Source organism: Rattus norvegicus, chromosome 7 (assembly GCF_036323735.1).
Source record: "Rattus norvegicus strain BN/NHsdMcwi chromosome 7, GRCr8, whole genome shotgun sequence".
NCBI lineage: Eukaryota > Metazoa > Chordata > Mammalia > Rodentia > Muridae > Rattus > Rattus norvegicus.
In genome coordinates this window covers 117,008,307-117,035,445 of record NC_086025.1, presented here as the reverse complement: position 1 = coordinate 117,035,445, position 27,139 = coordinate 117,008,307, and the positions used below count along the sequence as shown (strand labels likewise).

At 50.0% G+C, this 27,139-nt stretch overlaps 1 protein-coding gene and 1 long non-coding RNA gene across 7 annotated transcripts in view; one reads left to right on the top strand and one right to left on the bottom strand.

The window, feature by feature from the left end:
- The window catches only part of Efcab6 (EF-hand calcium binding domain 6), a 186,977-nt gene that overhangs the window by 50,553 nt on the left and 109,285 nt on the right, over positions 1-27,139 (top strand). For all 6 annotated transcript variants that reach the window (XM_039080311.2, XM_063263623.1, XM_039080309.2 and 3 more), the window contains 2 exons: positions 1,071-1,131; positions 21,959-22,095. In XM_039080311.2, the coding sequence (XP_038936239.1) occupies positions 1,071-1,131; positions 21,959-22,095 (198 nt within the window). The remainder of the gene's footprint in view (positions 1-1,070; positions 1,132-21,958; positions 22,096-27,139) is intronic.
- LOC120093701 (uncharacterized) lies at positions 21,821-22,840 on the bottom strand. The gene is made up of 2 exons (XR_005487279.2): positions 22,450-22,840; positions 21,821-22,066 (listed from the first exon to the last, which is right to left on the bottom strand). It is a non-coding gene; the product is annotated as an uncharacterized LOC120093701 (long non-coding RNA).

Sequence of the window (27,139 nt, the reverse complement as noted above, 5' to 3'; positions counted from 1 at the left end):
ATCACTAAAGCAGTATTAAGAAGCTTGCGTTAACACGGTTAACACAAAGTTGGTTTGCTGACCCATCCTACCTTTAGCGTGGGCACCAAACTGAACAGCTCTCCACACTGGCTTCCTCCTACACAGAAAAAGTGTCGTGAGATGCTCCAAGGACCTCACTGCCCCTCAGTTAAAGTCCAGATTCCCGTTTATGGCCCACAACACCCCACTGCCTCTAAACCTGCCCTGTGGGTCTCTGACCCACTCATCCAGCTCCAGCTGCTTAATGCTGACTCCTGAGGGCTGAGCTCCTGCCCCGGGAGCTGCCTGGGGTCCCCTGTTGTGGCCAGGAAGCTGTGTTGTCCTTCAGCTCAAGGATCTGTATTCACATGACATCTGACCAGAGGCCTCCTATTACCTTCACCCCAAAGATTACCCATCTTCTGGCCTCCTGCTTTCCACCGTTCTCCATTATCCTCACGGCCACTCCATGCTCTTGTTTTATCCATCCGTGGCTCTCACTAGGTGGGGTGGTGTCCCGCTCACCACCCCAGCCTTGACTGACTGTGTGGGAGGTGATGGAGTACCGGCATGAAGGAGAGGGGCCCAGGCTCTGCCTCTTCTGTCTCTGCTCAGCACTCGTCTCTACCAGTCAGTCTGAAAGAAAGCTCTGAGGCTGGGTAGCAAACCCCAGGAGAGCTGGGAGGAAGAGCAGATGGAGACATGTATGACACAGGCACACGGTGACCCGGAAGTCCTTTACCAAGAGGCTCCTGGGGTCAGATAGGACCCGGAGTCTACTATAGTCAGATCGAGTGCAATAGAAAACAGGCTAAGAGCTGGTGAGCCCAGGCCTGGAACAGTGCTGTGGGCTTAGCTGAAGTGAGGCCTGGTGTCCATCAAGTCCCCACACCCCTTGAGGACAGTAGATCCTGCACTTCCATTTACTGATGAGGAAACAGAGGGCCAGGGATGCTCGTGCTTCTGGAGAAGTCACTCAGAAAGCCTGTGACAAAGCATCATACAAGTCCAGTGTCAACATCTGTTCCGGGGAGAAATGTTAACAAAATTATTTTTATTTTATTTTCAAGGGTAAATGAAAATGAGGTAGATAACGGACAAACACTCAAAGAAATCCAGCTCACTGAAAAGGTAAGAGGAACTTAAAAAAATGCTTTACTCCATACTGGTTACCCGCCCGGGCTGCTGACCCTAGTGAGGGCTCCTAGTCACGTGGGCCTGCCACGCCGCGGCTCTTGACAGTGATCTTGTCTCTTGCGTTAACTCGGGACGTGTGTCAGCAGGCTGCCTGTCCTGTTTCTGTGTCAGACATGAGTTTCTTGTCAGGATGAGGACACAACTTTTCCTGAGCAGTAAGCAGCAGCGTGGAGAAAATAACCAGCCAGCACCAAGCACAGGGTCTTCCAGTGAGGAAGCCTCTGTGTGGGCCGTGTTAGCCATACGGAGGAGGTAGAGCCACTCCGCCACTTGGTTAGGTCTCAGCATGGCGGGGTGGGGGTGGGGGTACCCATACCAGGCTTGGAGCTGAGACGCCTTTTTAAAATGCATCAGAGCCTGTCAGTTCCATGAGCAGTTTGAGAATCGTGGCTTAATTTACTCAATTCAATATGTTGGTTTGAAATTGGACACATTTTCTTTCTTTTCTGAACTCTTCTGAGACGTCCATAATTTCAAACTCAAAAATAACTAGAGGGCCACAAAATGTTTGCTTCCAGCTCCCTGGCTTGTCCTATCCACAGCAGAAGAATCCTGTAGCTGATCCTTTCAGAGCACTGTGTGTCCCCAAACCTGAGTCATATGAGTTGTTCTGAGTTGGAGCCCTGGCCTGGATCCCTGTGTAGCCAGCCCGTGGCTTATTCTATAGAAGCACTTGGTACGAGGAGTAACTGTTTTGGTTTTCATCTCTGTCTACATTGTATTTATCACAAAATGCTCCTTGGAAAGCCAGCAGCTTTTGGGTAGATAGGAGGTGTTACCAAGAGTCCACAGTTTGTGGACATAGGTTGTAAATTATCAACAGCAAAGTTCCCCACCCTGAACCCTGTGGTCACATCTGAAAGTGGGGATCCTCACTCTCCAGCTTTTGGCCTAAGGCCTTTTTCAGTCTGACTTCCTCCCCATGGAAGCCACCTGTGAATGAGTGAGTCAACGCTGTTAGGGTTTGGACGGGGCTATGAGGGTGAAAGGCCAGACGCGTACTCCATTCCAGTAGTTATCACCAGTAGATGTCACCATTCCAGGTCTCTCTATAACCCAACTGTGCCAAGCAAAACTAACCTTAGACACCATCATGGACCGGTTCCTCTCTTCGGGCACTGCCATCTTCCAGCCAGGTGGCCTCAGGCAAGGCCTTGTTACTAGGTTTAATCTTGTGTCACTGAGGCAACAGTGTTCACCTTGAAGGGAGTGCCACCCAAGAGGAAGCCAGGCAGCTTGGAGGTGAGCTGCCAGCTATAGCTTCTTTGTGAGGAGAGACAGATCCCAGAAAACCACACAAAACATCTCTTTCACTATGCAGGGCCACCACACTGAGCAGACCCAGCCGCCGACCCATAAGTCCCTTTTCAGCTCCCCCTGTGCCTTCCTTCCAGGCCTCAGAGAGAGGTGGTTAGGAAGGAAAGCACCCTCATTTAACTACAGGCACCCATGGCTGTAGTTGAATCAGAGCCAAGAATACACGAACATACTTCTGAATTTGGAGGTCAGATAAGCACCACCAGTAGCCTAAGCCAGCCCTGTGTGCCCTCTCATGTGGTGGCAGGCTCCCTCCTGTGCACCAGGTGGCCACCCAGGAAACCACAGCAAAAGAGAATGGCAAGCTTGTTGAGGAGGAGGAGAGGGGATGGGTTGGGAGGGCCCCTGGTGGTTGGTTTTTGTTTAGACACTTAGCAGTGTGTGACTTTTGCTCACTCTAGTCACAGTAGGAGAGAGAGACTGAGCATTCACTGGGATCTTCTAGGAGCTTCATTCTGTTGAACCTGTCTCCAGAGATTCTTACAAAGCAGCACCGCTGTCATCCCTGGGGGAAACTGGGGAAGGGGTGAGCATCCCGGTCATGGGAACACAGCTTTGGGTAGAGAAGGAGCCCTAGCTCCAGCCTCCTTATCACTACACTGAGCTACCCTGCTTTCCGGGTCTCTCAGGAAAAGTGCTGTGGCTGATTTTGCATTCGGCAGACATAGACCTGGTCAAGTCCACAGCCAGCCAGGGTCACTCTTCATCTGAGAGCAGCCTCTGTTGCCTCCACCACAGTGGTAACCAAAGCTGCCCTGCCCATGAGACCGCCTGTCTGTCTGTGGAGCGTCACTTCCCCCCCCCCCCGTTTTCTCTGGCACGTGGCCCTTTTCCACTCCTTCCCAGCTGAGTTATCTATGCCCTTGCCCTTATCTGTCTTGCAGGTCCCAGCCCCATCCTGGGGTGCTAGATAAGTCCAAGGCCTCAGACTTAGCTAGTCGATAATTTTGAAGTCAGGACTCCAGTAGGACAAAGAAGGATCAAAGGGAAATGCCAGTGCATGGTCAGACCAGTGATAATGTCAGTCTTTGCCCTGTTTTGTCATTTGTGGACCCCAGCATGAGGTTCGGTAGGGCTGGAAGATGAGGCTAAGATACGAAGAAAATCTCAGCCTACCCCCGGGTGGGAAGCACTAATTGCTGAGTATAGAGGAGAGCTGAGAAGCCTCAAGGGGTTCTGCCTTGCTCAGGCACACAGTAAGAACAGGCAGAAATCCAGACCTTTCTCAACCTGCCACACACAAAACCAGTTCTTAACTGAAGACTGGAATTCAAGCATATGTCATACAGTTAAGGAGGCATAAAAGGAAAAACAGCCAAAGGCCCAGGCTGTTCACACTGTGTGGCTTTCCAAGTTAAAGAAACTCTCAAAAGTAGAAAGGATTCTAGGGCTTGGGTATTTGTGATGCTGGAACATCTGGTCGACCCAGTCAGCTGTGACTAGCATGTCTGTTGGACACTGAGTGATCCCATACAGCTTTGATAGGATTACCCTGGTGCCTCAGAATTATAGGATGCAGCCTGCATCATTTCAGACGTAATTGGTGAATCATTCAAGAGAGCTGCCTATTTGTTTTCTGCTACCCCAGTGGAGAAGACACAAGAGTCAGGGGTAGGTCATCCTTCCTAGACAGGTGAGCCTTCCTTTAAAAAAGCATTTACAAAGCTAGAGTTAGGCCAGGAGAGATGGCTCATCTGGAGAAGTGAGATTGCCTTGCAAACATGAGGACCTGAGTTCAGTCCCTAGCATCCATGTAAAACAGCCAATTGTTGTAACACATGCATGTAATCCCAGGGCTGGGCAGGCGAAGGTTTGTCTCTGCAGCTTACTGGCCAATCTGCCTAACCTATTTGTGTGCTCCAGGACATAGTGAGATATTCTGTCTCAAAAATATGGTTGGGTCTTGAGGATTGACTTTTGGCCTCCACATGTACGTTCACGTGCATGCTAGCCCCAGTGCATAAACACACACACACACACACACACACACACACACACACACACACACACACACACACACCTTGCCAAGCTGAAAGCAAGGTCATTTGCTCAAGCCACAGGCTTCTAGCCCCTGCTTCCCCTGGCCCATCCTCCCACTCCTGCTTCTTTGGCCCCTCTGGAGCTCTCAGTATGAATCACCAGCTACAGCAGGGATTTGAACACATCTCCGCTTTCATCTGAAGAAAATATTAGCATATCGCAGAGCTGTTGGGACAGATTGTATCTGAGGCACTTCTTCCTCCCCGCAGAAAAGCCCATCAATCATAACCGAGTATAGTGATTAATAATGTCACAGCTTCCTCCACGTGCCTCCGTGCAGCTAAATGAAGAGCTGCCATGCTTAACTCACACCACAAAACAACCACTTGCCACTCTATCGGAAACTCACACCAAAAGTACTTCAAGCCCAGAAGCTATTTTTGGTTGATCTATTATTAATTTACTGAAGCTTCATGAGGAAATCGTATCAAGGACTCAATTGGAATTTATAGTTATTTCAGGCGAAGTTTATCTTTTTGACTTTTAAGCTACATATCCTACATATGGCCAACCAATAGCACAAACAGAAGTTTGTGGGGATAGTCAAACGTTTGTACAGAGTTGGGAACCAGGCTGCCGGAGTGGGGCATCCTGGGCCAGTGTTGAGTGGCCCAGAGCAAACGGGTCTTTCCCGGGACTGTGGCTCACCTGGGAAGCTAGGAAATGGTGCCATTAGATTGTGCTTCTGTGAGAGAATAAAGATAAAAGAGCTGGTCATGTGCTGGGCTCATAGAGATGGTTAGAAAATTAGGGAACATTCGCATGTGGCAGGTACACCAGTGAGAAGTGGAGAGACAACATATGTGGTTTGAAGCCATGGAGGGGGGAGGGGCAGAGAGTGGGTCCAGCGCTGATGGTTACCCCTCCTGGGGTGCCAGCCTCACAGGTGTCCAGAGGAGAAGCATCATTCTAGCCTGTCTTGCCTGCCCTGCCCCTCCACTTACTCTTTATCACTGTGTGCTGCTGCATGAGAGCCAGAGTTACTGTGGGAGCCATGGACCTGCTCTCATCCAGCTGCAGGTGAGGATGCCCATGGCTTCTACTGCCCAGGGAGAGCACATGGTAGTCCTAAGTCATTCTGAACACACCTAGCTGGGAAAGCCTTGTCTTTTCTCTTTAGCCCCGGGACAATTTTCTTCCTGGAGACTTCCAAACCCCACACTGGGCTGTTCTGCCTTCCTCCTGCTTGATCATTGACTCTGAGACTGAGAAGCATGGTGTCTTAGTCACTGTTCTAGTGCTGTGAGGAGACATCCTGACCAAGACAACTCTAATAAAAGAAAGAAAGCATCTAATTGGGGGCTTGCTTACAGAGTTAGAAGGGAGCACAGCACTGGAGCAGTGTCTGACAGCTACACCCTGATCCATGCGCTGAAAGAGGCAGAAAGAACCTGGGCCTGACATGGGTTTTTGAAACTTAAAAGCCCCGCCCCATTCCTTTAACAAGGCCACACCTCCTAGTCCTTCTAATTAGAGTTCCACTCCCTGATGACTAAGAGCTGAAACACGTGATGTAGCCAGCATTTACTACTTTCTTCTTTCTTCCTTTTCCATCCTTTCTCCTTCACCCTTTCAAGTCCCTAACACTGGATAAAGTCTGGGATCAGAAAGGGGTGGTGCTATCGTTAGACTACTTCCTGTCAATTAGGGCCGTCAGATTCCTTGGTGCAAGTTTGATCTTTGCTGTCAGGATATCTAATTTATTCTTGTTTCTTCTTTGTACACAACTACTTAACAAACCTCAGCCAACAACAGGCAACAACAACCAACCAACAACCCACCTCAAAGACCTAGCATTTTATATACCCTCTGAAGAGTCCTCAAAATTCCAAATGTCACACAGTTGCAGAAACTATCTACAGCTGGCAGAACCAAGGCACTGCCAGAGCAGGAGGCTAATCATAGTCAGCCACTGTGGACAGTCTGGAGCAGCCCCATACCCCACACCTGGGACCGAAATGATACCACATATTCTGTCTGTCTGTCTGTCTGTCTGTCTGTCTGTCTGTCTGTCTGTCTGTCTCTGTATGTATATTTTAAAGAACCCAAAATTCTCACTACAATATGAACCTATGGGGGGGCATTCTTACTCAAATCATCACATATAGTCAGAAGAGCTCTGTGCAACCCACTTCTTTCCTCTTAAAAGTTTTATTTTTATTTAGTGCGTATAAGTGTTATGCCTTCATATGTATCTGCATGCCACATGCATGCCAAGGAGGTCAGAGGATCCTTTGTAACTGGAGTTTCTAATAGTTATGAGCTGCCATGGGGCTGCTGGGAATCACCCTGGTCCTCTGGAAGAGCAGCCAGTACTCTTAACCATTGAGCCATCTCTCCATCTCCTCGTGAGCGTTTCTCAGAGATGCTGAGTACGTGTCTTCAACACTCGGTCTTCTGATGAGTGTTTGTTTGTGAATGGACATATGTCTGTGTCAGATGCCTGTGCACCCGGCATCTGACACACGCCCAGCAAATACTGACTAGATGCTCCGATTATGGAGGGCAGCTGGAGTTGCTGGGCGTGGTTAGGGACGTGGTGAGAAAGGCAGATGGGAGTCAGTTCAAACACGGGTAGCCTTTTGGGACCAGGTGGCGTAGGAGACTGCTTTGGGGCATAGTGGAGACATAGTTGGACAGAGAAAAGATAAAATTGTGGCTGTTCTGAGGCAGCCTGAGATCTCAGGCAGATGGGACAGGTCTGTTTCAAAGTCAAGACTAGGGGAAAAGTAGTTGAAGGTCAGATGGAAGCCCTAATGTGGGGTTGTGCTGAAGGTCTGGTGAGGGGATGGCCCTGCAGGGAAAGGGATGCATGTGGCTGTGTGTAGTGTTATGGGGAACCTCACGGGGGATCAAATGGAATTGGGATGCCTACGTGGAGGCCTTTGAAACCATCAGCCACATTTTCTCATGACTCTTTGTATTGGCTCGGTGTGTTCTGGTGTATGGGGACCAGGCAGAGACAGGTGATGTGACACTGTGACTCGATCCTTGTCCCCCAGATATATGAAGTCAATGAAAGAACAGCTCAGATAGAGATGGTGGTCTGTTTTTCTGTTTTTGAGATTATCATATAGCTACATCCCTTCCACGTCCTCCCCCTAAACCCTCTCATATACTTCTGGCTCTCTTTCAAATTCATGGCCTCTTTTTTCACTAATCATTGTCACACACACACACACACACACACACACACACACACACACACACACACACAGATCTCCAAACAGCTTGCTCAGTCTGTATAATGTTACCTGTTCTCAGGGCTGACCATTTGCCGTGGATAACCAGTTGGTGAGCTTCTCCCAGAGGAAGACTAGTCTCCTGCTCTCAGCCTTCCTTCCTTGGTTGCCCCCTTGGTTGCCCCTGCTTCCTTGTCTGGGGCTGAGGCCTTGTGAGCTTTCCCTGTCTACATGGGCATGCTTAGTGGAGTCGTCGTCTTTGTTCAGCTCGTGTCTAGGCACCCATGTTGGTGTAGCTTTATAGGTGTAGCTTCTGACATTCCAAGCAGACAGTCTCACAGCAAACTCTCCAGTTCTCTGGCTCTTACAGTCCTTCTGCCCCTCTTCCATGATGCCCCTGGGCCGTGGGCGCAGGAGCTGCTCTGTGGGTAAGTCAGTTAGAACTGTGCTCCACAGCTCTGCATTCTGATTGGTTGTGGTTTTCTGGTTTTCTTTTTCTTTCTTTCTTTTTTTTTAAAGATTTATTTATTTATTTATTTATTTATTTATTTATTTGTTGTATATATATACACTGTAGCTGACTTCAGACACACCAGAAGAGGGCATCAGATTTCATTACAGATGGTTGTGAGCCACCATGTGGTTGCTGGGATTTGAACTCAGGACCTCTGGAAGAACAGAGCTCTTAACCACTGAGCCACCTCTCCAGCCCTGGTTGTGGTTTTCTGTAGTGTCCTTTGCAAAGACAATTGTCCTTGATGAGAGGTGTTCTGTTTTTTTTTTTGCTGGTCACCCCATCAGCTTGAAGAAGATTTCATTTTAAATAAAGCAGTGTCTGGTGTTATGCGGAAGCCAAAGTTGATGGACAAGGATAGTAGGCTTTGTGGGTTTGTCAGGGGGGAAAGACCATGACCACTGGGTGCCTTAGAGCACAGTGGGTGTTGGGGGAGCATGACTCCAGGGACTTGTGCTTACCACCGGCTCCTCCGTGTGAGCAAACAGGAAGAAGGTAGGAAGGTAGAGTGGTTTGGAGACTTGAAATGTTATCCATGGCGAAGGGAGACGATGAAGGCATTCCCAGCTCAGTATGCCCTGAGTAAACTTGCACAAGCTGAGCTCTGCACCTCTGTGCTCCCATCTTGTCCACCCAGCTCCCTGTGCTAGACTCAGGGCTCCATTCCGCCTTTCCTGCCCTTCACTCTCTACATCCACTTGGTACCCAGTCCATGGCTCAGTCCCGAGTCTGCCATATCTTCTTGCTTTACCAGACTTGTCTGAACCTCACGAATTCATGGAGATATTGGCAAAGTGCAGCCCAGGAGCTGCTACAGGGACCCGGGCATCTCTGCAGAGATCCAACATCACTGCAGAGTTACAACATCACTGCAGCGACCAACATCACTGCAAAGACCCAACATCACTGCAGAGACCAATATCACTGCAGAGACCAACATCAATGCAAAGACCCAGGCATCACTGCAGAGACCAACATCACTGCAGCGACCAACATCACTGCAGCGACCAACATCACTGCAAAGACCCAACATCACTGCAGAGACCAATATCACTGCAGAGACCAACATCAATGCAAAGACCCAGGCATCACTGCAGAGACCAACATCACTGCAGAGACCAACATCACTGCAGCGACCAACATCACTGCAAAGACCCAACATCACTGCAGAGACCAATATCACTGCAGAGACCAACATCAATGCAAAGACCCAGGCATCACTGCAGAGACCAACATCACTGCAGAGACCCAGGCATCACTGCAGAGACCCAACATCACTGCAGAGACCCAACATCACTGCAGAGACCCAACATCACTGCAGAGACCCAACATCAGTGCAGAGACCCAACATCACTGCAGAGACCAACATCACTGCAGAGACCCAGGCATCACTGCAGAGACCCAACATCACTGCAGAGACCCAACATCACTGCAGAGACCCAACATCACTGCAGAGACCCAGGCATCACTATAGAGGCCCAACATCACTGCAGAGACCAATATCACTGCAGAGACCCAACATCACTGCAGAGACCCAACATCACTGCAGAGACCAACATCACTGCAGAGACCCAGGCATCACTGCAGAGACCAACATCACTGCAGAGACCCAGGCATCACTGTAGAGACCAACATCACTGCAGAGACCCAACATCACTGCAGAGACGAATATCACTGCAGAGACCAACATCACTGCAAAGACCCAGGCATCACTGTAGAGGCCCAACATCACTGCAGAGACCAATATCACTGCAGAGACCAACATCACTGCAGAGACCAATATCACTGCAGAGACCCAACATCGCTGCAGAGACCCAACATCACTGCAGAGACCAACATCACTGCAGAGACCAACATCACTGCAGAGACCCAGGCATCACTGCAGAGACCCAACATCACTGCAGAGACCCAGGCATCACTATAGAGGCCCAACATCGCTGCAGAGACCAATATCACTGCAGAGACCCAACATCGCTGCAGAGACCCAACATCACTGCAGAGACCAACATCACTGCAGAGACCCAGGCATCACTGTAGAGACCAACATCACTGCAGAGACCCAACATCACTGCAGAGACCAACATCACTGCAGAGACGAATATCACTGCAGAGACCAACATCACTGCAGAGACCCAGGCATCACTGTAGAGGCCCAACATCACTGCAGAGACCAATATCACTGCCTAGACCAACATCACTGCAGAGACCCAACATCACTGCAGAGACCAACATCACTGCAGAGACCCAGGCATCACTGTAGAGGCCCAACATCACTACAGACACCAATATCACTGCAGAGACCCAACATCGCTGCAGAGACCAACATCACTGCAGAGACCCAGGCATCACTGTAGAGGCCCAACATCACTGCAGAGACCAATATCACTGCAGAGACCCAACATCACTGCAGAGACCAACATCACTGCAGAGACCCAACATCACTGCAGAGACCCAGGCATCACTGCAGAGACCCAGGCATCACTGCAGAGACCCAGCATCACTGCAGAGACCCAGGCATCACTGCAGAGACCCAACATCACTGCAGAGACCAACATCACTGCAGAGACCAACATCACTGCAGAGACCCAACATCACTGCAGAGACCCAGGCATCACTGCAGAGACCAACATCACTGCAGAGACCAACATCACTCCAGAGACCCAACATCTCTGTAGAGACACAAGCCGCACTGTAGAGACCCAGACATCGCCTGGGCATCATTCTTGCTTTCTGTGTGCTGCTCAGGAGCTGGCAGGCAGAGGAACCGCTAGGGCATGCTGGGGGAGGCGATAGGGCTTGTCCTTGTCTGTTTTAGACAGGATTCTGACCTTCTCCTATTCAGGAGGTTAGACTGGATCAGTTCTTGGCAGCACCCAGTGCTGGCCCCATCAGAAAACTTTTGCTGAGAGCCCCCTTGGGTGTGCTTGCTTGCTTCTGAACAGGACCTTTTCCGATGACATGCAGCCAAGAGTGGATGCCAGCATGGTGGCGGGCTAGTCTCCCCTGCTGTGAAGCTGTGTCCTGAGTGAGCTGGGGTACTCTGCCTGGGTAGGGAAACTACGCTAAATGTAGGCATGGTGAGAAAGGAAAGCCAGCTGTGATGGTGCTTGCCTCTAATCCCAGGGCTCAGAAGGCAGAGGCAGGGGGATTACTGTAAATTCAAGATCAGTTCTATTTTGCAACTTACAAGCCTGCCAAGGGTTTCATAGTGAGACTGTCTTACCATCATCACCACCACCAAAATCAGCAGCAACAACCATTTAAAAGAAGAAGGGAGAGAGAGAGAGGGGGTGGGGACTGAGACCAGGGCGTGGGGGCACCTGGGATTGTTTCCAGGAGACCTGGCACCTGGAGTCCCTTGGTAGACAGGTGTGGGCTTCTTGTCCTGAGTCTTCTAAACTATAGTCTTGGGTGATGGCCTTAACAATGGAAATGAAGTGCAGGTTTTGTGTGTGGCTGCAGAGTACACAGCCTCCAGCCTCCCTCCTTACGTCCCTGTGGGGGACACCAAGAACCTGGTCTTTGTTCCATCTCGGGAACTGCGAATTCTGGGTTTCTCTGATTTGCGTTTCTCTTTTTGTCTGCCCTCTCTTCTCCATTTCTGCGGATCCCGTTCAGATGTCTTTTTATGTAAGCGTGTTCAGCTTTGGTAGAATCAGGGTATGCATATGCTCAATAAAGAAATGCAGCATCTTGGGCCCACGGGGGTGAGCGCCAGAGTGAGCAGAGCCCAGGGACTCGGGCAGACAGGCAGGGAGGCGAGGGCTCTGTTAGAGGTGAGCGATGCCTGGCCGCCACTCCCCCGCACGTCCCTGAGTTGAGAGTCTGTGTTTATGAGGCTCTGAATGCAGTCTAATTTTTTCCTATCTGGTTTGGCTCATCTCTACCAGCTGGTAAATAGGAAATGTTCACGGTGGGAAGCCAATACTCCTCAGAGTGTAAACAGATGGAATCGATATAAAGTGACAAGTCAGACCGCGTCGCTGAGAACGTGGAGCCAAAACTCAGAACAACCGTCAAGCGCCTACTCCGTTCCAGTTCATTTAGCCCCGAGTAGTGAGTGCTTCATATCTGCACAGCTGTGTTGTTCTTTTCTCCCCCTTCCTTTCTTCTGGGTTGATAATGACAATTTCAAAGAAAAACTTTAATTAAAGATTTTATACAAAATAGCCAAAAGTAGAATAATAAGGAAAATGAGCATTGATGTGTTTATTGTAAGAGGAATCCTTTTTTTGGGGGTCTCATTTCAAAATGTTCACTTGTTCAATTTGAAACGAGTTTGGTGGTGGTGACAGAAAGGTGGCAGACAGACAGCAGTGGGCTGCTGAGAGCTCTCTTGAACACTGCAGGGAGCCAAGATTGGGGTAGTAGCAGCTCCTTGCTGTGGGGCTCAGGCTGCAGGCTGCCCCTCACGTGTGCGTCTGCACGTGCATGTGCACCTGTGTGTGCGTGTGTGTGCGTGCGTGTGTGTGTGTGTGTGTGTGTGTGTGTGTGTGTGTGTGTGTGTGCCTGTGCTTCTTTGTACATAGTTCTTGACCCCCTTCTGTCAGAGCTGGGCAGGAAGAAATGACTCCAGCAGAGGGACGTGTTGGCCAGCAGGTCTGAGAGCTGGGAAGGACTCAGCGAGTCTGCAGGTTTGCTCTAGAACAGCCTCCTCAGAGCCAGGCTGGTAGAACGAGTCTAGGCTCCAGGGAGGAGATTTTCTGTTCTCTGCCCCTTAAAGTCTGGGTGCTTACAGCTGGGTTTGATGGCATGTGCTTGTAAACGCAGTCCTGGCCAAGCAGAGATGGGTGGATCCTTCAGGCTCATTGGCCTGCTAGCCCCAGGCCAGTGAGAGAGCCTTTCTCAAAATCCAAGATGAATGGCCCCCGAGTAGTGATTCCTGAGGTGTTTCTTGTTCTCTGGCCTCTCCATACCCGTGTGTTCTCTCTCTCTCTCTCTCTCTCTCTCTCTCTCTCTCTCTCTCTCTCTCTCTCTCTCACACACACACACACACACACACACACACACAAGTCTGGGTGGCCGTATTTATTTGGGCTTGCGGCTTTTCTTCCCAGAGCTCACACTGTGTACAAGCATTTGGAACAAAGCCCCACAGAGTAATAACGAGTAATAACGCATCCACTGCAGGCAGTTTATGGAGCTGTCTGAGCTCAGTGGGGGACAAATAGGAAGCAGTTGGATTTCCTCCTCATGCTGCTCTGCAGGCCCACACAGAGCTAGCTCCCTTTTTGTCACTGAGAGATGCCTTTGGCAGGATCACATGTAGATGAAAAGCCAGGCCAGCGCAGGCCCTAGGGTTAGAGGTCTCTGTCACATAGCAGTTCAGGTTGCCCTCCTGGGCTGGCTTCTGCCTGCCCTGACTCTTATGTGTCCTAGTGTCCCCAGGTCTTGCCATCTGTGATCCAGGAGGGATCATGACTTTTCTGGGAAGTAAGGTCTGAGGACCATGCCCAGGTAGCCTCAAAACAGTGCGGGTGCCTATCCTCACCCTCCGGCCTCCTTAGCTCCCACGCCTGGTGGTTCACCCTGTATGTCCCCAATGCTTGGTGCCCTCATCTGACCAGCAGCCCCAGAGGACCAGCAGAGCACAGATTGCCACCTTTCCTGGTGTCTGCTCAACCCATCAGGGAGACAGGGAGCATCAGGGAGCATTACTGGGCTCCTTTGCCAGTCCTTCCCTTAGTCCCTCTAGCAGGATGACGCTGACCAGATAGATCCCCAAGTCTAATGGAAATGAGACGCCTGTGCCACACACCTGTAAAGGCCCCTTAGGTCACCCAGATTATTCCTATGCCTGTCTCATCCACCTGCCCATCATGCACCCACCCACCCATCCACCCACCTACCCACCCATCCATCCATCCACCCACCCATCCATCCATCCATCCATCCATCCATCCATCCATCCATCCACCTACCCATCCATCCATCCATCCATCCACCCACCCATCCATCCATCCATCCATCCATCCACCTACCCATCCATCCATCCATCCATCCATCCACCCATCCACCCACCCATCCATCCATCTGTCCAGTCAGCTGGCCAGCCAACCATTACCCACCAGTGTATCCACTTGCCTGTATATCCATCCATCCTCCATTCATCAGCCATTCAGCTGGCCAGCCAGCCGTCATCTGTCAGTCTGTCCACCCACCCACCCATCAGCCATCCATCAGCCAGCCAGTCATGCAGCTTGCCACTATCCATTAATCTACCCACAAATCCGTCTGTTCACCTATCTCCCTACCTTAGCCATAATACATACATACATGCATACATACATATGTACATACACATAAATACATACATACATATGCACACATACATACATGCATACAGTCAGCCATTATCCATCATCCGACCTACCAGTCATCTCTCCATCCACCTACCCATATATTCATTCATCCTCCACCCATCCATCATGTCCAACAGCTAGCTAAACAGCCATTATCTATTAATCTAGCCACAGTTCATTAATCTAAACATCTATTCACTCATATGCCTATATGTCCATATGTAATACATACATATAGTCACAGTTCCCTATGGATTCACCAATGGCTTTCTCTATTAATATACCTACATATTTATCCACTATTCATACATCTGTCCATCCAGTCCACCTATCCGCCTATCCCACATATCCTAGTCTGTCATCCATCTGTAATTCATCTGTCTAGCCGGCCAGCCAGCCAGCATCCACCAATCCATCCACCTACCCAAGATGTACCTCCCTAATGACCAGCCATTGTTTACCTGTCCTGCCAGTCAGCTAGCCATTATCCCTCAACCATTCGCCTATCTGTCTACACAGCCACCATCCATCCCCGCAACTATGTCTAGTGGTTACTATTGCTTGGGAGCTTTCTAAGATCTCGTATCGCCTGGGGAATGCCCTTCGGGCCTGCCTCCTTATGAGCTACTATCCGGATTAGATTAGTGAGGCAGGGAGACCTACCTTGACTGTGTGGGCAGCATCATCCCATGAGCTGGGGGCCTGAACTGGTTGGAAAGGAGACAGCCAATCATGAACGTTCACGCCCACCCCCTGCCCCCCTGCTTCCCAGAGGTACAGTGTGACCAGCTGCCTCATGCTCCTGTCACCTTGCACTGTGGATCAGAATAAGCATTTCCTTCCTTACGTTGTTTGTCAGACATTTTATCAGGGCAACAAGACAAGTAACTCACACACCAGCCATCGTTCATTCACTCCACCTTCCTCCTCCTCTAGACTTCTGCTGCGTTGGGATGGGGGTGGGGTTGAGCAGTACCTTACCGGTCACTTCCTGGTTATGTTACTTGGTCACTTAGCACCCTGTCCTGAGCCTTTCACCCTGGTCAGCAGTTCCCACCACAACTCCACTGACCTCTTAAAAGTCATCCAAATGCCTTACAGGACACGGCACTTTAAATTCTGTTCCTTTGCTTAAAAAAAAAAAAAAGCTAGTGGTCAGCACAAACTGGAGGCCCACTGATTGCTGCCTCACAGAGGCCTCAGGGAGCTGAGGTGGAGCTGGGGTCTGTTCCCAGGGGATGAGACACTAAATGATGAAAAGGGAACACCGGGGGACAGCATCCGGGCACAACCTCGCAGGTGGATGTCTGCCTTCTGCACTCTTAACTTCCAGCTGTAACTAGTGATGTTTGGGTCATTCTCTGTAGCCCTTGAACTCCTGGTCCTCCTGGCTGTACTCCCAAGTGCTGTGATTACAGGTGTGAACCCCACAGGGGCAAACATATTACTGCTTTGGTCTTCCATTTGTCTGTTTTTTTTCCCCTTGTTTTTTTAGACAGTACATACCCCAGGCTGACCTCAGACTTGTGGCACTGCACTGCCTCAGCCAATGGAGTGCCACCATACTTGGCTTTCAGTCTGCCTAAATCCTCTGTACTTGTACATGCATCTTCCCTGAAATGGCTTCACTCTTCAGCTGTCTGCAAGAGAGGTGCGGGAAGGAGAGCGGAGTGCCCAGTCGTCTTATTTTGCACAGAGGTAGATACGGTAGAGCACACCTGGTCTTTGTGTCCCCAGGATCTTTCCAGCCTGCTGCCTGGGTCCTGGTGGGGGAAAGCAGCCCCAACAGTATGCAAATGAATGGGCGTGGCTGAGTCCTTCACATCTGTTGTGGACACTGAAATTTGAAATTCACGTTACTTCACACGACATGTGATAAGATTCTTCTTTTGATGCTCCCCTAGCCCCAACCATTTAAAACTCCTGAAGCCAATTTTAGCCTGCGCGTGTGTAAAACTGGGTGATGGGCAGTGGTTCACATACCTACATGCAACTTAGGTTTCCATTAGAGAGGGAGGCCGGCAGAGTGGTAAGGCCTGAGGAAGGTGAGCTCTTGGGCAGATATGAGGTCCACACTTTCATTTCCGAGAATTGTGCTGGGTTTGGATGGGGCAGCTAGAATTATAAGCACCCTCCCCCCTTTTGTAATTTGTACCCACTCCTCCTCCAAGGGATGCCAGGGGCTTCTGAAGGGCTAGAAGAGAGCAGAGTCAGGTATCAGGGGACAGTGACAAACTGGAAGGGTGATTAGGAAAGCTGGAGAGAAGGTACCAGACTGCCCTTGTTAGTTTTTTTCCCTTAACTTATTTTTGTTTAAGTTTGATTCCTTTTTCTAAAATCCCTTGCTAGTTTTTAATAGTTAACTTGGTACAACCTAGAACCACTTAGAAAGAAGAAACCCCAATCAAGGAATTGTCTGAATCAGATTGGCCGGTGGCTATGTCTGTGAGCGATAGTCTTAGCTGATAACTGACATGGGAAGACGCAGCCCTCTGTGGGTGGCACCATCCCTAGGCAACTGAGCATGTGGCAGAGAGCAAGCCAGTAAGCATTTTTCCTCTGTGGTCCTGCCTCAGTTCTTGCCCTAACTTCCCTCAATGATGGACTGGGACCCCGAGATAGAAACGGAAATAAACCCTTTCCTCCTTAAGTAGCTTTTGGTCAGAATATTTTCCCATAGCCACAGCAAAGCAAACCCTGCCTCATTGGAGAGCAGAGGGCAAGGGAAGGGTTTTCTAGGCAACAGCTACAGTGTGTCCAGCCCAGGAAGTTCTGAGTTCCAAGGGCATCACAGTAGAGCAGGACCATGTTCCTTCCATACAAGAAGTAAACCTAGGGTGCAGGCTGACAGTGGGAAAATAGAGGAACAAGGGGAGTGGTCAAAACAGGCTCAAGTTGTGCTCTGGCTTCCCCGCTGAGCAGGCACGGTGTGACTGAGGCCCGCATGAAGGGGGTGGGGGGCCGGCCAGCACAAAACACCGGTGTGACAATGGTGTGTACTGGCTTGCTACTGTAAGCAAGGCTAAGGCTGTGCTCACAGCTGGGATAGAGGAAGGAGGAGAGAGAGGCTGGGCTCATCCAGGGTCTTGTAGTCTTCCAGTACCCGATGCATGGGAATTCCAAGTCTCTCACAATGGCAGGTGAGGGTTGATTGACAGTAGGGGCAGGGAAGGGCGAGTAGACTTGGTCATTTACTTTATCATTCCCTTTCTGTTCTCTCCCACCCCATGCCGACCGGTCCTGTTCACCAGGACCCTCACTCTGATGCCTCTGCTATGTCTCGCCATCTGCAGCTCCCTTCTGTGGCTGCTGCCAAACTTCCGTCTGACAAGTGATAAGGAACTTGGAGAGGTACCTCTGGTGGGCGCGAGCTCTGTGCCAGGTTTGTGGCTCACGGCTCTCCACGCAGAGGACCCATATGGGTTGCCATGGGACTGTAAAGCGGAGTGCTGCTCCAGTCCTCCTCCGCGTTCCCAGAAGAAGTGGACAAGGACTTAGCAGCAGAGAGGGCGCTGTAGTTTCTCTTGACCCTGGGAGCAATTGCTGTGAATGTCTAAGGTCCCATCTTTAGGCCCAGGGATGTGCTGGCTAGTCTGTTTTCCAGTACCGTCTGGGATAGGATCAGAGGCGTATGATCTGGCTATTAGAAAATGGTGGGCTGTCCTCAGTACGTGGCTTTGCACCCGTCAGCCAGTGATCCTGTGATGGTTGTCATCATATCAACACCAAGCAAATGCCAGGGTTACACCTTTTAGCTGGGCCAGAGCCCTCAGAGCCCTGGTCAGTTGGAAAAGACCTTGTGCAGCTGGGCCACCAGGCTTCCCTTGAATATGACTTTTTTTCTCAGGCAGTGGAAGGATCCAGTCACTTATTCCAGTAAACAGTTCCTGAGCGTGAACATTCCAGCCAATGGCACTTAGACCAGAGCCAGCAGGGAGAGTCTCCTTCAGGGCAGCTAATGCATTCTGAGGGGACAACACGGGTCCTGTGACCTTCTTGTAGAAGAGCGGGGACCTGTGAGGGACTGTCCAGATGGACTGGAATTGACTGAGTACCAGAGAAAAGGCATGGATCTGCCATTCTTGGGGTGGGAGGATGGAGGAAGAGTGGTTCCAGTCTGGGAAATCTGAGGGGTCACTGGTATGTGACACACAGGCAGCTGTATGTTCTGAGGGGTCACTGGCACATGACACACAGCTGGATGTTCTGAGGGGTCACTGGCATGTGACACACAGCTGGATGTTCTTATCTGGACTCAGCTGTGCTCTCCATAAAGCAAACAGCCAGCTTGACAAGGTGGGGCAGGAGTTCAGGACTGGGGGAAGTGAAGAAGATGGGGATGGGCTTGGGAGAGACTCAATGGGGACACCTACCTTGTGTATGCACTATCCTGGGCTCTGTCCCCAGCACTGACAACAAAAATGATAGAGGTGAAGTAGGTGTATGAATATTTTTGGCATGTGTGCATATATATGTTCATGTATGCATATGTATTCCTCCCACCCTAATATGTGTGTGTGTTGTGTATGCTTGTGTGTGTGTTGTGTGTGTTTGTGTGTGTGTGGTGCATGTGCGTGTGTGCATGCTTGTGTGTGGTGTGTTGTGTGTTTGTGTGTGTGTGTGGTGTGTGTGTGTGGTGTGTGTGTGTGGTGTGTGTGTGCGTGTGTGCATGCTTGTGTGTGGTGTGTGTTGTGTGTTTGTGTGTGTGTGTTGTGTGTGTGTGTGTGGTGTGTGTGTGTGCATGCTTGTGTGTGTGCATGCTTGTGTGTGGTGTGTGTTGTGTGTTTGTGTGTGTGTTGTGTGTGTGTGTGTGTGGTGTGTGTGTGTGCATGCTTGTGTGTGTGCATGCTTGTGTGTGTGTGTTATGTGTGTTTGTGTGTGTGTGTGGTGCGTGTGCGTGTGTGCATGCTTGTGTGTGGTGTGTGTGTGTGGTGTGTGTGTGCGTGTGTGCATGCTTGTGTGTGTTTTGTGTGTGTGTTGTGTGTGTTTGTGTGTGTGTGTGGTGCGTGTGCGTGTGTGCATGCTTGTGTGTGGTGTGTGTGTGCATGCGTGTGTGTGTGTGGTGTGTGGTGTGTGTTTGTGTGTGTGTGTGGTGCGTGTGCGTGTGTGCATGCTTGTGTGTGTGGTGTGTGTGTGGTGCGTGTGCGTGTGTGCATGCTTGTGTGTGTGGTGTGTGTGTGTGTGCGCGCGCATGCGTGTGTGTGTGTGTGTGCGCATGCGTGTGTGTGTGTGTGTGTGTGTGTGTGTGTGTGTGTGCACTACAATAGTAGAGAAGACTCAGAATGCAGTGCCCAGTGCTGGTGGAATGAAGGGTCAAGGTTGAGGGAACAGAACGTACTCACTGGCACGTTTCTCTCCAGTTGGATCAGGAGATGCACCCATCTATGCTCCCATCCCTCTGTGGTAGAAGAGCTGGCTCACCAGTAAGAGTATGCAGTAGTACTCTTGGAAGGAAGGGAGCTTGATTCCCAACATCCATATCAGGTGGTTCACAACTGCCCCTACCAGATTTAGGGGATCTGATACTTCTTGGGTTTGTGGGCACCTATATTTAAGCACAAACCCCTACACACACACACACACATACACACAGACATACACACACATATACACACACACATACAGACATACACACACATACACATACATACACACACATACCCAGACATACACACATACACACAGACATACATATACATACATACACATACACACATACACACACACACACACACACATACATACACTTACTTTGGAATAGGCTATGAGCTGGAGTCCCTCATGGTTGAGGAGGTAGGAGAAGGGGAATGACACATTCGAGGGGTGCTGAGGAGAAGAAGAAGAAGCAGAGCGAGCACAGAGGAGAGGTCCCTGTTAGCAGGGGGCCTAGGGGGCGGAGGCTGGTGGGCCTTGGGCATTGGATGGGTGAGCGAGGAAGCAGAGGAAACAGACATCTTGACCTTGCAGGGTCAGTGGCTGGCGGTACTAACACAGCACAAAGCTTGAGTAGGCACTGTGGCCTCTGGAAGGGAGCTCAGGTGTCAGAAGGATGGTTGGCATAGGCATGGGGACTCATGTGGCCCTGGCACCTGCAGCAGGAGGGGTAGAGCAGTAGGTGGAGGGACAAGTGACCAGGGTGAGGCAGAGGCAAGGACTGGGAGCAGCTCCAGGAGACCATCACCCTACCTAGATCCTGACTCCTCCAGCCAAAACTAAAGAGACCTGGAGAGGCTGTCTTATGGTTAGGCCAGACTCCCTCAGCCTAGGATGGCCTAGGGGCCTGTGGAGAAAGCCTTGAGGAAAGGGAACCCCTTGCTGCCTAGTGGTTCTCCCCACTCTGAGTCCTGCTAAAGTTCCTTAGAACCCAGGCTGGATGCAGCTGGATCCGTTCCTCTGACTGGAATCAGCTCCTCTAGGACCCAGGCTTCTCTCTTGTTTCTCTCTCTTTCCTGGCAGTGCCCTCTGTAGTCAGTCACTCCTGCTAGCTCAGTGCCACCTCCTACAGGAAGCCTCCCAGACCACACTAGCCAGAATCGTTTATGTTCCTTCCAAGGCCCTTGCCTCTGCCCTCCCGGTCTCTGACTCTTACTCCCAGTTGATGTTTTCTTCCAGTGACACTGTGTTTGCACGTCTAGCCTTCCTTCAGGGGACTGTCGTGAAAGGACAGGCCAGAGCTGAAGATGGTGTCGTGTTGTCTAGCTGTGAGCTGTTGAGTCAGTCCTGCTTGGACCTCAGTTACTATATCTGAAGATGCAGATATACTGGGGTCCCACTTGCTGGCGGGGCTCTGAGTGCTCAGATGAACCCATAGAAGTCTAATCAGCACCGAGACCCAGCTCCCTGCCCTTGCATCCTTCCCAGGGGACCCTGCCAAACATCTCACGCGGCGACTCTCAATTTGCCCAATTTGGAGATCATTGCAAAACTTTTCTGTGGTATCTTTAAAAAAAAAATGAGAGGTTGAAATAGACCGTCAGATTTTCCAGCTCACAGTAAAAATAGTTCGCATATGGCCATGAAAAGCAAAAATCACACAAGTCCAGCTATGCCAGGACTAGTTTTTCAGCATCAATTAGCAGAAAAGAGTTTTTCATACGGCTCTAAAAGGGGATGAATTGTGTATGAGACTTACTGCTTTACATTAAAAAGAGATTTTTTTTACAAACTTGCTAAGACCGTTTACTGAGACAATTGCCTTGCAAACTCTCAATATATGCAAAATGTTCTTTTTTTCCTCCAAAGATGTCATTGTGCAGTGTGCACTGCGGTGAATCTTTGAAAACATTTTATTTTATAAGAAGTAGTAAAAAAAAAAAAAAAAAAGCTCCTCCATGTTTTGTTGCCGTTTGAGTTTTTACCATCGGGCCTCTTGACTTTTCCAAATCCCCTTCCCGTTCGTTATGCAGATCTTCCGAAACATGAGGACTATCAGGAAAGTCTTCCAGCTCATCGATGTCAACAATACCGGCACGGTGCAGCCCCAAGAGCTAAGGCGGGTTCTGGAGACATTCTGCCTGAAGATGAAGGATGAGGATTATGAGATGTGAGTAGCAAGGCCGGGGAGGGTGTGGTGACCCTTCTGCCAGTGCCAGGATCAGATGACAGTGGCAGGTTGCTGGGCCCCTCCCTCCCTCCATAGCTCTCCCCTCATCTTCACTCCCACGTTCCTGAGACTGTGAATTCTCAAAATCGAGACCTAGCCCTTCGTGGTCCCTGAGGAGGGTATGGTGAGCCCTACCATCCGGCTTGTAGGTATGTGTAGCTTACTGACTGCTTCCCTGCCTGCGGTCATCCTCTCCTGCCAAGTGCCCCCATCCCGTGTATTCCCAATTCACAGTGAGTTTGACTCCAGGCCTGTGGCAAAGAGGAGAAGGGGCCAGTGTTGAAGTTCACACACCTGGTGCCTCCCGCCTTGGGGTCTGCCTCTTTGCGTAACGGTTTAAGTATTCTTCTCCTTAGAGCTCGTTGTTCCTGGGGGCAGCGGGTTGTGACAGAGGATAGGGGTCAACACATAGTATTTATCTGCTTCCCGACACTTGCGGGATGCCACCACCTGCTCCTGACTCAGGCTGCAGCACGGCACTCAAGGGTGGCCAGATGCTTGGCTCCTGCTCTGTGTGAGTTTTTCGTGAGAAGCGTTGGAAGAGGACCCCATGGCGTTTCTTTATGAAGTGCCCAGCTGACAGGATGCCCTCTTCCTGCTCTTTCCCAACCTCTTCTCTGAGCACAGCCGCTGCGCCCTGCGCCTCACCTCTGCTTCCTGGGGTATCAGTTACCCACAATGCACTGGTTCAGAACTGCTCAGTGAGAGTCCTGAAATAAGCAGTTCATGGATTCTGAGTACCTTCTGCCACACAGAGTATGCTGTCTGTCCCCTTGTTAACTTATTCTTGTTGGTCTCTCGGTATGCTTATAAATTAAAGGGAAAAACCTAATACACACTACTGACATACTCACGTGTGTACATATGTAGATAGGCAGCTCGGTGTCATGTAATTGGTGGACTTTGGCTCATGTCCTAGGGGCTCAGGGACGTCTCGACCCTTCAGCCTGCTCCCAAAGCACCAAGCCTTGACCGTTTCTGCAGAGGTTAAGAGTTAAGCTAAAGGCTCTGAAGTTAAAGGCTGCTGCTCTGAGGGGACATCTGCTGTAGAGAAGATCAGGGCTGCAGGCGGTAGAGGGACTTTGCCCAGAGCAAGGAAGCACAGAAGGTGTGCGACATTAACTCAGATGGAGCTCACAACCAGACACTTAAAAAATGGATCCTTCCCACTCTTGAATATGTGTTCTTCTTCCTTCCTCTCTATAACCTACCTCAGAATATAAAAGGCATAATAGATGTTTTAATTTTTATATCCTTTCTGGCTGGGAAAGTGTCCAGAATAAGATCCAAACAAAACAAATTAAATAATTTTGTGCGTGCAATTACAGAGCGGAGGCAGACCTCTTCTAAAACAGGCCGTCAGAAACAAAGCGGGCTTTTATTTGACAATAAACCTCGTGTTTGGCACTGCAGTCTCCAACCTAGTAAATCTATAAAAAAAAGTTACTGTCTGTTTCCCCATCTCTTAAGTATTGAATAATAAAGAACTCCACAAATTTTTATTCGAGATTCCTTTCAAGCCTCAAAAACAATGCTGTTTTCTCACCACAGCCCTGAACAACGTCCCGAAATAGAATTGGTTCTCGGAGATGCACACAGAGGCTCAAAGGAGCTGATTACTGGCGGGGCTTTTAGTGTTTTCCTTGTGGAGTCCCAGAAGACGCTGTCGCCTGGGGCTGCTTTGGTGTTGATTCTGCCCTTTGCAGTTTGGAGTAGAGTGTACAGTGCCTTTTCAGGATTTTAGTCTAGCATCTTCCTTCTGTTTAAGATCTGCACTGGGTGTTTGGTGTGGTAAGAATGTCCAGGCTCTGAAGCAAGGCTGTGCTTGGCATTCTGGGTCCCCGAACACTAACATATCACCAGGACTCCATTTTCTCTTAAAGAAGAAGGTGTCAAGGGATCTGGGGAAATAGCTCAGACTGCAGGGTGCTGGCACTGTGAGCAAGAGGGCCTGAGTTTGATCCCCAGTAGCTACATTAAAGAAAAGAAAAACAGAGGTGCAGTGGCATGGGCTTGTAACCCCAGAGATCGAGTGGTTGAAACAGGTGGATCTCTGGGGTTCGCCTGCCAGCCAGCGTAGCCTCCTTGCCGAGTTCCAGGCCTGTGAGAGGCTGTTATAGTCGGCAAAACAAAACAACAGAAACGGGTGGATAGCACCTGACGAGCAGTAGCTGAGGAGGTTGCCCTCTGGTCTCCATACAGACGCGCATACTCACGCATATTCACCAGCATGTTTGTGCAGATATACACACGCACACAAACACACAGACACATCGGCATGCATGCGTACACACACATGCACACACATACATGCACACACACACGTAGGAATGGGATAGACACCGAGAAGCCCAGCCCACAGCGTGGGATGAAGACATGATGTAATGTGTGTAGCATGCCCGTGTTATGCTTGCATGTGTCAGGTGTTCATCTCAGTGGACAGAGTCACAGCTGTGATGTTTCACTGTTAAAGTTCTAGAAATTTGCTGTTTGCCTCCAGTGCACCTCAACCCAAGGCCAAAGAAGAACTCACCACCAGGTTGCTCAGCACTGTCCTGCATCCTGTGCACTGATTTTTCCCTCCCGGGATCAGTGCCTCCCACTCTCACCTCTCTCTAAACTGAAGTATCTGAATCTATGTGAAGTCATTTATGAGCAGCCCATAGAAGGCCAGCCTGTGCGAGGGTTGCCTGGAAGCTGTTTTTCCAGGTTACCGTGCTGAGCTCTACTTGTCTGCTGCTTTCTTCAGGCTGTGACCCACCCCGGCCTCGCTGCCTACAGTTGGATTACCTGGGATAGTGTCTTAAGAATAGCTTCATCTAAGCTCTTTCCATGAAAACCTTTAGAAATATTTATTTCTGTGAGGGTGTGTGTGTTTACATGTGTATGCCTGCCTGTGTGTACACATGCATGTAGAGTCACGCAGAGGTCAGCTGTGTTCATTCCTCGGGAACTGACTACCTTGTTTTCTGAGGCAGGACTTCTCAATGAGACCTGATTAGGCTCACTGACTAGGCTAGACTGGCTGGCCAGTGAGGCTCGCTGACTAGGGTAGACTGGCTGGCCAGTGAGGCTCTCTGACTAGGGTAGACTGGCTGGCCAGTGAGGCTCGCTGACTAGGGTAGACTAGCTGGCCAGTGAGGCTCGCTGACTAGGGTAGACTGGCTGGCCAGTGAGGCTCGCTGACTAGGGTAGACTGGCTGACCAGTAAGCCCCAAAGACTCCCCTGTGCCCTCCTAGCTCTGTGACTGTGGGCTCTGGGGTCACAGTCATGTCTCTGTCTGGCATAGCAAATGTTGTACCTCTTGAGCTATCTCCGGAGCCCTGCGAAAAGCCTTTTGAGGCCCTGCCTTTCTGTTTAGGGCCAGGCTTCCCTTTAAGGTGTTTTCTCCCATGGCTTACTACATGGGCTTTCATCTGTTCCCCATGTGCATACAGCAGGTCCCTGAGCCTAGGACTCCAGGTCCTTAGCCCAAGCCTGGGTCCTCCCGGAGCAGACCCTGGCTGCTGAGATTCTGCCATTGCATGGAGTCTTCAGTGCTGGGCGAGCCTTCACCAAGCTCCCTGCCTTGCTTGAGCAGCACACTGGCGGGCAGCCTCACAGGACTTATGCAGACACTGGTAGACACTACCTCCCAGGTCTCTAGCTTCTGGGACATTTCCACAGGATCAGGGCTAAGAGGAAAACAGGCTGTTTAGGGAGTCTCTGAGTTAACACCTGGCAGCCATCATGTCTCTGTATAAGTTTTCCTATTAGGACAATAGGAAGCTTCATCTAGGCGGAAGCAAGCCATGGCGCTCCCTGTGCAATCTGGAAACCAGGAAAATAACAAATACTTTAAGTATTAATTACTAAATTTTGAGAAAGCATGAAATTAGATAATTATAGAAACCAACACATATGGGGAGAACATAACCAAACATTTAAAAACTGTGAATTCCTTTAGAAATGTAGTAACCCAGAAATCATCTAGAAAAGTGTTTCTCACACACAGATCTGAATAATAGGAAACACATTACAAACCCAAGCATCCCATTTATCTTGGCGTGCTCTAGAGACAGGGAGGTGTTATATGTGTGTGTGTGTGTGTGTGTGTGTGTGTGTGTGTGTGTGTGTGTGTTCTTGTTCTAAGCTGCCTGTGGTAGTCTCAAGCCTACGGCTCCAGCACCTGGAGACCAAGGCTAGAGCATAGCAAATTCCAGGCCAGCCTGGGTTACATAGCAAGACCCTGCCTCAGAATAAACAGGAAAAATAATTCTTATCATACGTGACAAATGTTTCCAGAACAGGTGGGCCCCCTCTGCCATTTGCTGTTTGGAGACCGTGTGCTTCTGTGGGCTGAGGTTTCAGTCTCCTGTGGCAATAGGCTTCTGTCAGTTATAAGAATCACCTGCTTACCATCCCCCACCCTCCACACCCTGGAGTCCCTGGTGACAGAAATGTGACTCTCACTGGCTCACTACCCAGATCCCTGTCTCTGTACTTCTTACAGGAAGGTGTCATGGCTCCTGCTGTCTGGTGAGGAGGGGGCCTCTTGGGCCCTAGGATCTGCTGTCCTTCCCTTTTCAACCACAGAAGGGAAGATAACTGTAGGATCTGTGTCTGGGGAATTCTCAAGAAGGGGCCTGGATGTTCAGTCCCTCTCTCTGTGTGTCTCTCTGCAAGCTGATAGCATTCTGTCTTTGTGTCTGTATGTGTATATGTACATGCGTGCATCTGGAGACACAGGGGCTGCCTACCTTTAATTTATCTGTTTTTCATTTTGTTTTTGTTTTGAGACAATTTGTTGTTTTGATGTGTTTGTTTGTTTGTTTGTTTGTTTGTTTTAGACAGGGCCTCTCACTGGCCTGGCATCCCCAAGGGGGATAAACTGGCTGGCCCATGACCGGAGTCTACCTGCTTCCACCTCCCCATCACTGGGATTGGGATTCTAGACAAATGCTCAGGCTGCCCTGTTTCGTGTAGGTTCTGTGGATGGAACTC